We start from the raw sequence: 12,838 nt of genomic DNA, 5'->3' as shown, positions 1-12,838 counted from the left end.
ACAATCACAGACCACTTGTGAATACTCTTATAACAATACTGGGTTGAAGAAAAAAGAATGTTAAAACAGTTAATCTACTGTTAACATTTCAGCAATCTCAATTTCAAATACGATAGATGTTAATAAAATGCTTAAGTTGTAAACATAACAATTTACATAAATTCCAATAATTCTGTATGAAATATATTTAATACATATCAGTTAAACATGTGTATGATTTTAAGAGTTGCATTAGTTACAAGTGTGCAAGTGCAATGTTCCAAAACTTACCTTTATTGAAGCGATTTTAACTTTTTCCATCGTTTTCGTTTTCATTGAAGCTACATCTTCCGATTCAATTATGTTGTCCTGGAACATAAATTACAATCGTGATTTTCAAAAGTCATTGATTTCCTGGTTTACGTCTAACACATGATCTAAATGTCCAATATTTGTATGCATTTAGTGGTGTGTTATTGAACATTACTGTAAAATTTCTGAGTGAAGACATTTTTTTATCCTAGCCTGATGATAAAGCTATGCACTTTGAAATGCACATAGTTTATGACTACTAATGTTCAATCTGTCGAGCTATAAAAGTTGAGTAACCTTGATTACACAAAGAATGAAGCATGAGTGATGTACGTAAATTAAATAGCACCTTCATCGACTCTGACTGAAATCAACAAATTCTTCAACCATGACCTTTTACCCATCAAGGACATCTGGTTCAGTTTCAAACTGTCAAAAAGCTACTAACTGAAATTTTAAGTTACTTAAACAAACTGGTACTATACCATGTACGTGTTTTCCAGCCGGTTGTAAGATACTCGTGGTATCTTGATGGCCATGTGCACAATGTCCTCCAGCAAGCCCTGGACTATGCTGTAGAAGGAGTGAGCGTCGTCCGCTTCAAAGTCCAGCGAAGGGACGAACACAATGTCCCTGTGTTGTAACTCCAGGAGGACTTCAAACAACGGAGCTTTGTCTGACACCAGACTCATCTCGTCCACAAACAGTCCCAGGCTGAAATACAAAGCATTTGGTGAAAAAAAGTCATAATGCTATTGTTTAATTCAGACAGTATATGGTGTGACATCATCAAACTGACAAAAGTAATGTCTGATAAAACAAACTGACTGACTTAAAAGTAGAAATCTTACTGTGCTCTTCAACGCATTAGAAGTACATTAGAATGAAATACCAGTGTTATTTGTTGCGACTTTTTACTGTTGTTTTAGACTCTACTTTCTCAGGTAAGCTAGCTGAACTCGGTTACAAAAAATGCCTTAGCCATATGGTTTCCCTTTGAGATTTTACCTAAGTAAACATAAGGTAAAGGCTGAAAGATGAGTGGATCTTCAGTTAATAACATTATGGACTGGCTATTCTTACATCTAGGCATACAAATTCCGACTCTCTAGTGTTTGTATGATATTCCTAGTACTGAAATACCGACTAACTTTACTGGAGTCAGTTAACTCGCATCAGACGACAATTTAGAACACAAAAAATTGGTTGTACAGGTGAAAGGATTAGCTTAATGAGTTCTTACCTACAATCCACAGCCTTTGACAGCCCATTAAGAACCTCGTCATCGACCATGTCCAAATACGCGTTCCACTTCGCCAACTTCTCCTTGTCATCAACAACTGTTTGGATCATCTCTTCCTGTGAGTCAAAAAGTCATTACTGAGAGATAAAATAGAGTAACCTTACTTATTAGGGTATATAGTTTTGGCACGAAAATCTACAGCAATAGAGATACTAATAATCATAATAATAGCAATAATAATAATAATAATAATAGTAGAGTAGTTTAAATACTTGTATCAGTAATCAAATTGGTTGCTGTGGCAACTAGTTTCGGCTCACTACAGCGCCATCATCAGGCGTTACATGGACTTCTTTTACTCACACTTCTTTCAAACGTTGTCATATTTCACACATAAAGACAAATCTCATGACTTTAGATATTAAGACGCGACCGGCGGGTATCCAGTATCAAAGAGGACTAGACATAAACTGCCGCCGGTCTAGTCTTAAAAATCTCTAACATTTTCCAACATTTCTTGGTCCTGGTTATTCCCCAAGAACCATCGGAACCGACAACCGTGTTTTGGAACCGACACATTACTATCTTTAGTCATGAGTGTTGTGTCTTTTTTGTGTTTGAAATATGTTGACCTTCGTCAGAGGCGATCCTGTCCTTGTAATGCCTGATTATGGCTCCACAGTAAGCCGAAACTAATTGCTACAGCGACCAATTGGATAACCGATAATTCAGTTGGTTAAACCACTTATTGTATATATTGATAATCCAGAGGCTAACATCTGGAAAAATACAATAGAGAGTGTATGTCTCAAACACAACATATACTCACAGACATAGTAAGGACTACAGGTATTTCCACTTGAGGAGGAGCCACAGACTCTTTCTTCTTCTTCTTTCCTTTATCTTTCCCTTTCTTCCTAGGCGATACCGAGCCCTTCCTCACCTGGGACCCTTTGGTATTCTCTACAATTTTAACTTCTTTTACTTCCTCAGATTTCTTTTCGGACACTTTGTCTGGAGGTTGGGAGACTTTCGATGTTTTAGTCTGCAGTGTCTCTTCTTTGACTTCTTTGGATGGTTTAGACTTGACGGAAGGCTTAGGTGACCCGATAGGTACCCCCTCCTCGGCAACCTCGGTTTTCACTTCTCCCTCTACCTCCCCCTCCACAGCAGGTGTCATCCCCTCCTCAACATCACCAGCTGGCACAGTAGGGGTTTCACCAGTCTCAGCGTCCACGGGCGTTTCTTCTGCAATAAGACAAACCTATTAACATTTATGTAAAATAACACTGCAGCAAACTTCATAATGTCTCCTTATCTTTAATGTAAAGTAATAGAAAATGGTGCAGAAAATCTTGAAAGCTTTAAGAAAACTTGTAATTTTCTAACAATTAATTGCATCACAATTGAACCACAACATTTTGGTAATGTAAAAAGAGTGAGATTGGGATAATTTATAACTCGGTGTTTTTGACTAAGAATTGTTTTTTTTTATATTTCTTTTATGATGCAATTACTTTGGCTTGAATTTTCAAGCCGATTGTGATTCAAAGAAAAAAAGGAGTGTAAAATTTAAACCTTAGGTTTGTTAAATAGTTCAAAATGCAATTATCAACAGTGAATGAAAATTATAATGATCTGAATGTTAGGCACCTGATGAAAGATCTAAATTAAAAATCATGTTTTAAGGGCCATTCAAATTTTTGTTTTTTTGTGAGGGAACCGTCCAAACGCTTGTTTGTATTCTTACAACTTACCCTTCCTTAACTACAATTTGTTGGATATGGATAGTAAATATTTTCTTATTGACCGTAGTTATTGAATACAATTTTTAATTTATACCTTCATCTTTCGGTTTTTCAGCTGTAACATGTTCCACAGCAGTGGTTTCTTCTTCTCCAGTGGGTGAGGGCTTTTCTTCTTCTCCAGTGGGTGCCGGCTTTTCTTCTTCTCCAGTGGGTGCCAGCTTTTCTTCTTCTCCAGATGGTGCCGGCTTTTCTTCTTCTTCTTCCCCGTCCACCTTGGGTGGCATGGGAAGATCCTCATAAAGTTCGTCCTCCACACCCTCCTCTTCCTGCGCCTTCTGCGGCGCAACCCTTAGAGGGATGTTAAAGAACAATCGGAAGTTCTCTGTCACCAGTTTGTTAACCTCTATTCCCGTCTGGTATATTTCAGCATATCTGAAAACCATTATTTATCAGGTCTTTGATTAAATTGATATGACACAAACACACCAGTATTTTAGACACCAATTTTTTTTTAAGTAAATGATAAGAGAAAGGTTAAACGATGTTGAGGCGAGGGTCCAAAAAAAAAACAATCTTAGGACGCACAAGCTGAGACCATACACTCCAAATACAATTTGTTAGGGGAGGGGAGGTTTCGGGTTTGAGGTAATACTACTAGCTACTTAGACCTGTTGATCTTTTGTACCACACCTCTTCTCAGTTAGCCCAAAAGCCTAACAACTGTGAGACGTCCTATCGTTTAATCTCCTCCAGCTGTTGTGGCCTTCCTAGAGATTTCAACCTTCTTTGGGCGAGGGTTGGACAGCCCAGCCACATGAAGGATTCTGCCTAATTTCTGTCTCTCCCAATGGTTCTTAGGTGTATCCTTATTGGGCTGTAAATTTATTACATTGAATTATTGAACCATGTGTTACTGCTAAAAATGATAATTCATAGGTAAATCACTCAAACTACCACCATACCTTTTTGAAACTCTCTCTGGAGCCTCATCCAACGCCAGCAGATTGTCTTTGTTCATGTTGTGACGACTGAAGAGTGGCGAGTCGCTCCAAGCATTGACAAGGCTTATGATTCTCGCTAGATTCTGTTGCGCTTTCAACACCCGATTCGCCAACTGTTCAACATTGTCTCTGATTCGCTCAATGTAATCCCAAGCATCTAAACATAACACATTCAAATTTGACAGCAAAACTTTCAAATTAAAAAACTGTAACCTAACAAAACAAATTTTTAAATATCAAGTCTTGTCACTGACCCTGTCATTGTTTCTTATTCGTGACTTCACATTCAAGTTTGGTAAAAAAAGGAAAATATATTGAAAGGATCCATAACCACTACAACTTCAAATTCCTGAAGTCACTATTAAAAAACGAGGCAAAAATTCTAACCATTAGCTATATTAGAGGCTAATAAATTTTTAGCAGTCTTATCAGCTGTTGCAGCAAAGTCTGAATAATTTTCAGTCATTTTATTACACTGAAGTAAATATATCCTTAAGTTATCAAAGCTAAATAATTCCTCTCTCACTTAGATATAATTATTTGACTCAAACAAGAATACAACCCAGTATTTTTCGACTCATCAAAAAAACTTAAGAAAAATTAAGTTATTTGTGAAAAAGTGATAGTCAACTCACTGGGAGAGGTCCATGTCAGAATACTTTGCGCCTCGTCAATGAGGTCGTCTATTGCTAAAACCTCGTCTTCCACCAAGTTGAACTCCTCTGCTTTGCTATCTTGTCTCATTTTGTTATACCTTTGACAAAATCAAGATATCGATATAATATTATGTATTAAAGTATTGATTACGAGCGTAAGTCTTATCTGTAAATTGAGGTTTAAACTATCTTCTGTCAAACGCAGCCAACTGCAACTAGCGGCCAAGCTAGCTAGTTCAATTCTGAGACAAGCACAATATTCTTTACATCCAATATGTAAAATAAGGGTGAGAACCAACTGCAATAGGGGATGAAGTAAATAACACGGAATTGATCTCAGATTTGAATTAGCTATCATTCAGCTGCCACAAGAGATTAATGGAGACCCTTAGGCCTTAATCTAGACAGTCCCTTCTGACTGCTGGGTATTGTCCAAGAATTGTAATGTTCAAAAGCAGTTCCAAGCTTTCAAACAATGTTCAACAAGCTAAACGTAGTTTTAGACATTATAATCTGATATCATTCGTCTTTGATTTGGTTCAAACATAAGAAAGCCAATAGAAACACTAATTCCACTGACTTTGCTTCTAGCCATTCTATTGGTAACCATAGAACAGTCGACTATTTAAGCTTGACACTAGTAACACCTCCAAAGTTTTTGGACCCTGGCTTTTTATTATTTGTACATTTTAACACCTGGACAGCAATGCATTCAATACAAGTTTTAGGTTATGCCTATATGGATTAGTATGCGACAGCTCTGTATGTGTATCTAATGCAAGCTCACCACCCGATGACGAGGCCCAAGTTGTAAGTGAACTGCCAAAGCTGCTCCATACGGTCAAACAGTTCCTGCGCCTCCTCTGGTACTACTTCCACGCCAATCATCTTCATGAAGCGCACTTCCCTCAGTGCGGCTTCCAGCTGCAACACATTATCACCACTTGTTTTGATAAAAGGAAAGAATTAAAAGGAACTCTCTTTAACTATATTCGGCACCATTATAGGATAGGAAGGATATATTACCTAATACATTTAACATAATGGAAACCTTAAGTAGCCGACTTGGCATCAGAAAATGTTCTAGAATGTATGTTTTATCTCCACAACACAAAACATGCCTCGTATTTTCCTCATCATTCATTTACTCGGGTGTGTTGCTAGCCTAGTGGTTAGTGTCTCAGACTTCGGTGCGGGAGGGACGGGTTCAATCCCCGGCACATCCACAAAACTTTAATGAACCAGAACGAAATAGAACCAGCCAGCAAGTAGAAGAAACCCCTAACAGCATGGCCAAAGGATGGAACCCACTACGTACAGAAAGAATTAATATTTAAAAACTGCTTATTGTTGTCTGTTGCATTATACTATTCCTAATAAATAGTAGCGTGAAAAGCTCAATTGTTTCTTTCAATGCTTTGTTACTTTTAAATATTGAAGTAATGTCAATATTTTTACCACACAAATATTTTTGGGTTCAAAAAGCAAGGTTGATACTATCAACAGAATAATGTGTGTACCTCCTTGTCAAAATTGAGTTGCAGCAAGCGGCTGTCAGGATCCACGAGGAGCAGAGTCTTGGCCAGGCTCGTGTTGCATATTTCCGGCACACTGCCACACCACTTGGTGAAGATCTCTGCTCGCAAGTCCTCCAGCAAGTCCAGCATCTCATCAGCCTTGACCAGTGCATACTCTCCCTCGGTGCTGGCTACAATCCTACAAACATACAACTCAACATTACATCCTTCAGTTGTCACACACTGCCACACCACTCGGTGAAGATCTCTGCTCGCAAGTCCTCCAGCAAGTCCAGCATCTCATCACCCTTGACCAGTGCATACTCTCCCTCTGTGCTGGTTACAATCCTGCAAACATACAACTCAACATTACATCCTTCAGTTCTCACACACTGCCACACCACTCGGTGAAAATCTCTGCTCGCAAGTCCTCCAGCAAGTCCAGCATCTCATCAGCCTTGACCAGTGCATACTCTCCCTCTGTGCTGGTTACAATCCTGCAAACATACAACTCAACATTACATCCTTAGTTGTCACAACTGCCACACCACTCGGTGAAGATCTCTGCTCGCAAGTCCTCCAGCAAGTCCAGCATCTCATCACCCTTGACCAGTGCATACTCTCCCTCTGTGCTGGTTACAATCCTACAAACATACAACTCAACATTACATCCTTAGTTGTCACAACTGCCACACCACTCGGTGAAGATCTCTGCTCGCAAGTCCTCCAGCAAGTCCAGCATCTCATACCCCTTGACCAGTGCATACTCTCCCTCAGTGCTGGTTACAATCCTGCAAACATACAACTCAACATTACATCCTTCAGTTGACACACACTGCCACACCACTCGGTGAAGATCTCTGCTCGCAAGTCCTCCAGCAAGTCCAGCATCTCATCACCCTTGACCAGTGCATACTCTCCCTCGGTGCTGGCTACAATCCTGCAAACATACAACTCAACATTACATCCTTCAGTTGTCACACACTGCCACACCACTCGGTGAAGATCTCTGCTCGCAAGTCCTCCAGCAAGTCCAGCATCTCATCAGCCTTGACCAGTGCATACTCTCCCTCTGTGCTGGTTACAATCCTGCAAACATACAACTCAACATTACATCCTTCAGTTCTCACACACTGCCACACCACTCGGTGAAAATCTCTGCTCGCAAGTCCTCCAGCAAGTCCAGCATCTCATCAGCCTTGACCAGTGCATACTCTCCCTCTGTGCTGGTTACAATCCTGCAAACATACAACTCAACATTACATCCTTAGTTGTCACAACTGCCACACCACTCGGTGAAGATCTCTGCTCGCAAGTCCTCCAGCAAGTCCAGCATCTCATCACCCTTGACCAGTGCATACTCTCCCTCTGTGCTGGTTACAATCCTGCAAACATACAACTCAACATTACATCCTTCAGTTCTCACACACTGCCACACCACTCGGTGAAGATCTCTGCTCGCAAGTCCTCCAGCAAGTCCAGCATCTCATCAGCCTTGACCAGTGCATACTCTCCCTCTGTGCTGGTTACAATCCTGCAAACATACAACTCAACATTACATCCTTCAGTTGACACACACTGCCACACCTCTCGGTGAAGATCTCTGCTCGCAAGTCCTCCAGCAAGTCCAGCATCTCATCACCCTTGACCAGTGCATACTCTCCCTCTGTGCTGGTTACAATCCTGCAAACATACAACTCAACATTACATCCTTAGTTGACACACACTGCCACACCACTCGGTGAAGATCTCTGCTCGCAAGTCCTCCAGCAAGTCCAGCATCTCATCACCCTTGACCAGTGCATACTCTCCCTCTGTGCTGGTTACAATCCTGCAAACATACAACTCAACATTACATCCTTCAGTTCTCACACACTGCCACACCACTCGGTGAAGATCTCTGCTCGCAAGTCCTCCAGCAAGTCCAGCATCTCATCACCCTTGACCAGTGCATACTCTCCCTCGGTGCTGGCTACAATCCTGCAAACATACAACTCAACATTACATCCTTAGTTGTCACAACTGCCACACCACTCGGTGAAGATCTCTGCTCGCAAGTCCTCCAGCAAGTCCAGCATCTCATCACCCTTGACCAGTGCATACTCTCCCTCGGTGCTGGCTACAATCCTGCAAACATACAACTCAACATTACATCCTTAGTTGTCACAACTGCCACACCACTCGGTGAAAATCTCTGCTCGCAAGTCCTCCAGCAAGTCCAGCATCTCATCAGCCTTGACCAGTGCATACTCTCCCTCAGTGCTGGCTACAATCCTGCAAACATACAACTCAACATTACATCCTTCAGTTGACACACACTGCCACACCACTCGGTGAAGATCTCTGCTCGCAAGTCCTCCAGCAAGTCCAGCATCTCATCAGCCTTGACCAGTGCATACTCTCCCTCGGTGCTGGCTACAATCCTACAAACATACAACTTAACTAAGCTGTTTAATTACTTGCCTGTCAAAGTCAAGAGGACCAGTGATGAGCAGCTGAATAAAACACTCCATCAACGGGCCTCCGCATCACACATTCTACAGTGTGACTGAATACCTAAACCTGAAGAAGTCCTAAGACACTAGTAGTCACATTAATAACTAGACACTTGAGGAGTGTGGGCAAATACTTAGCGTAGGAAAATTCCATAAACTGAAACTAAAATAAGATTAATCCTATTTAAACCACAATGTGCTACTTACGAGTTCTCAAACTGTTTAAAGCTCTCCACTGGCCCGGACACTCTGTTGGCCATCTTCAATATCCACACCAGTCCCCCGGCTACTGGCGGCCAGTTTCTATCCACCTCCATGAACCCCGTCTCCTCGTAGTACTTCAACTGATCGTTGTACAGTGTCTGCAAACAAACTTGGGAACTTGTAAAAACTTACGAGCTACACTATGAATGAATATCTCTTTATTTGGGCAAAGATATAATTTGACATTGTTGAATTATGTCTTTTGCCCAAATAAAGAGATAATTCATTCACTCATTCACATATTAAAATATTTCCAGCGTCTTCTTGGGGATTTCCTCCGGATGCACAAATATTACTAAAACAAAATTTGTGTTTTTTTTTGCAGGTTGGAAGTTGTAGAAGTCACCGTACCTCACATTTTTTTCACTACCCCTTATGTTTCGTCTGAATGTAAAGAGTGACACAGCACAGAAGTGTAAAACCTAGCTCTTATACCGCTAAAGATCCTGAGTAAAATATTGTGTGTCTTCTCTTTTGCTTTTCTACTGATATTATCTGACTACTTTTTAATAGTCTCAAAGGAGTTTGATTTTGTATTGATCTCATTAACCTTAGATTTAGTATTGATCTCATTACTACAATTCAATACAATTAATTACAACACAACAACAACAACAACAACAACAATTAACAATTAACTATTACAACAACAACAATTAATTATTGATCTATAATGTTTACGTTATTAGTCTATGATTTTTGATTTCATGCATTTAAAAATGAATCTCACCCATAGAGGGTTCACCAATAGTTTTGAAAGCGCTGGAAAGCCTTGGCAAGGTTTGCAATCATTGCAAATATGTGATTAAAGTAATTTTTTTTTCCAAGGTTACAACATAACTGTGGTCTTCGGGAAAAGACTGCGCTGTGTTGAACTAACCATAATACAGGCTAAAGTTCTGGATACATTGCAGGAATCCATCTCAAACGTAAGCTACAATAATTCAACAGCATACATACTTTGACTGTAGGAGCCAACATTTTAGTTTAACATACATATTTGACTATCAGAGAATTACACTTGTTATCGAGGAGCTACACAGTACCTTGATGATGTCCAGTTCATCATTAAGCATGTCTATGATGACACTGTACTTGGGTGTGATTTCTGTCTGGATGATCGGACGTTTGAGCATCGTGTCCCACACATTTATCATCTGCAATTCAAACACACGTAAATAACTTCGTATGGCAGCTCTACGTGTAAAAAGTTGGATTAGGCTCTTTTTTTAGGTAATAAATTGTTAGTATGATCAACTCGCCAAACGAGCTCAACTTTTGATCAACATTAACTAACAGAGTAAAATTCAGCTATTCTGACAAATCAAAAGTCACACACTTTTTACTGTCAGAGTGAAAACACGCTGATATCTTTACGGCTGTTTGTGTCAATTAGAAGGAAGAAAATACTGTATCGGTATATAAATATTTACTATACAGTTTCAGCTTGGAATGACTGAAAATATATATCAAAACTTATTGTTGTGAATCAAATAAATATAAATTGTAGACAGAATCACAATGATGTCTCACAGGACAGCAGTGACTAGAACAGTGCAGATGGTTAGGAACCAGCAATCTCTGAATAGACTTTCCATAAAGCAATCAAATAGCAAAGATTTAACATTTTATTTGTTCTTCATTAACTCTAATCTTATATTCCCTTCTATAACTTAGTCCTATATGAATAGGTATAAATTACCTTAAAGATGGATTCAAAATTGTGACACTCGTTGAAAGCTTGACTAGAGAGCGCCGCCATCCTTCTGTCCAGATCCAGCACTTTCTCTTTGAACACTTTGTAGTCGGAGAGGAACGCAGTGTCCTCCGGTTCAGCCGGGTTGTACGAAACGCTTCTGAATACGTTGAACGCCATGTTGAACTCGTCAAAAACGGCAAACACCTTCGTACTGATGTGTTTTCCGTTCAAACCTCCGATCTCTACTTTCTCCAGTTTAGAATACTCCAGCGCTATTTCGAAAAACTCCTGAAAAATTATTTAAGTTTGAATACTTTGTAAGTTTTTCAAAAGACTAGGTTTTATTGTTAAATAACTTCTTACCATGAATTTTTAGATACAGTACACAGTATAAAAAAAATAAAAAAAAATAAAAAAAAACTGAGTACTGGGTGTGGTGATAGTCTAGTGGTTAGCGTCTTGGTCATCAGTGCCGGAGAGACTGGGTCAACTCCCGGCACATACACAAAACTTGGACCACCTTCCCTTAAAAGCTTTTAATTTCACGTTGACTTAAGTTAAAATGCCACTGGCGTAGAAAAAAAAGAGAGAAAAAGTTTAATCAAAGGGCAGGCCAGAACACACAGTAATTTGAAGTTTCGTCAGCAGAACTCTTTAGTTCAAAGGAACGGAGGTAATTTTATAGACTTTGTTAAGTTCTATCACCTAATAATTTTCTTAAGCCTTTGTTTAGAACAGCTGATGTTTAAAAAATGATTCAAACTGTATAAATAAATATTTATTGATTTCTGTTCTTCTTGAAAACATGACTTATTTTATTTCTCTCTTAATATTTCATTTTTATTCACAAACACTCCACAGACTTATTCCTGTCATCACAAGAAACTATGCATCTTGTTAGGCACAGTAACTTTGGTGTTTGTTTGGAGCAGTATATTAATTTTTTTCTGCAGAAAAAATAAGTGGTCACAGCAGTAAAAAAACTGGTAGAGTTGAGTTAGAAGCGAAAACTCAAAACATTATAAATTCCTTCAAACAGAAAAAAGGGTTTTGACAAACTTTATGTCTTTAATAATGTCATGACTATAGGAGATTGAAGAGCAAGAATTAAACGGAAATAACAGATTTTAAAACTAAAATTATGTCATTGTAACTTTCTATCCTACCTTACGTATTGTGATAATAACCTCTTTATAATTCAAATGGTTTCTATTTCTTCCAAAAAAAAAACTAACCACTTGATGATTCAAATTTAATTGATTTGCCCTCCGATTTAAAATGATCAAGTGTCTACTGTGCCGTAATTTAAGTTAATTATACTTACACTGATAACTTTAAGCCTTTGTAAATACGCGTTAAGCCTCTTGAAGACTATTCTTGAATTGAAAAGCCAAGGAACTGGTTCGACACCTTCGGGAAACAAAGTCACCACTTTTTCTCTGCTTTTCTCAAACAGCCCCCTGAAAAGATTTCTTTGTTCAACATATCAGATCAGTCGATTTTGGCGAGTAGAAATAAATACCAGCATGATTGAGATAGCTAAAAATTCACTGGTTTTAAAGTAAAATTTGCTGTTCATTAATCATTATAGCGTTATTTGTGTTTCTTTTACTGCTCGGTGATGTTGATCACATTGTGGATTATTGTATTTTAACCTCTGGTAATAATTAGTCAGTAACAAAGCAGAGATCATCTAAAAACATTGTACACTCATCTTTCACCTACATTTGGGTTTAAATACGGTACGGAACGGTACGCACCTAGGTGGCATCCCCATCTCAATTGATAATTCTGATTTTTATTATAAAAATTATAGAAATAGTAAGTATACATACTTGAATTCCTCCACCATAACAATAACCTCTTGAACCTTCACCATATTTTCTGGGACCTCTCCTTGAAACAGTGAACTCGGATCCATATT

The 12,838-nt window shown here is 39.0% G+C and overlaps 2 protein-coding genes across 2 annotated transcripts in view; both read right to left on the bottom strand.

Moving 5' to 3' along the window:
* Positions 1-6,827, bottom strand: part of LOC128987968 (dynein beta chain, ciliary-like) — a 58,835-nt gene extending 52,008 nt beyond the window's left edge. The window contains exons 1-9 of the mRNA XM_054409119.1: positions 6,460-6,827; positions 5,727-5,863; positions 4,919-5,037; positions 4,245-4,440; positions 3,377-3,714; positions 2,364-2,782; positions 1,535-1,650; positions 777-1,005; positions 271-348 (exon numbers count right to left, since the gene is read on the bottom strand). Of these exons, the coding sequence (XP_054265094.1) occupies positions 271-348; positions 777-1,005; positions 1,535-1,650; positions 2,364-2,782; positions 3,377-3,714; positions 4,245-4,440; positions 4,919-5,037; positions 5,727-5,863; positions 6,460-6,606 (1,779 nt within the window). The 5' untranslated portion in view covers positions 6,607-6,827. The remainder of the gene's footprint in view (positions 1-270; positions 349-776; positions 1,006-1,534; positions 1,651-2,363; positions 2,783-3,376; positions 3,715-4,244; positions 4,441-4,918; positions 5,038-5,726; positions 5,864-6,459) is intronic.
* Positions 6,828-9,071: 2,244 nt separating this feature from the next.
* LOC128984814 (dynein beta chain, ciliary-like) lies at positions 9,072-12,835 on the bottom strand. The gene is made up of 5 exons (XM_054404183.1): positions 12,750-12,835; positions 12,239-12,374; positions 10,918-11,202; positions 10,262-10,372; positions 9,072-9,313 (listed from the first exon to the last, which is right to left on the bottom strand). The coding sequence occupies exons 1-5, from the start codon at positions 12,833-12,835 to the stop codon at positions 9,155-9,157; spliced, it is 777 nt and encodes a 258-aa protein (XP_054260158.1). The 3' UTR covers positions 9,072-9,154.
* Between the last annotated feature and the right edge of the window lie 3 nt (positions 12,836-12,838).

Source organism: Macrosteles quadrilineatus, unplaced genomic scaffold (assembly GCF_028750875.1).
Source record: "Macrosteles quadrilineatus isolate MER2022 unplaced genomic scaffold, UCM_ALF_1.0 Scaffold_2__2_contigs__length_208266976, whole genome shotgun sequence".
Lineage (NCBI taxonomy): Eukaryota > Metazoa > Arthropoda > Insecta > Hemiptera > Cicadellidae > Macrosteles > Macrosteles quadrilineatus.
The sequence above is the reverse complement of the archived record's forward strand: the minus strand, read 5'-3'. Positions and strand labels throughout refer to the sequence as shown.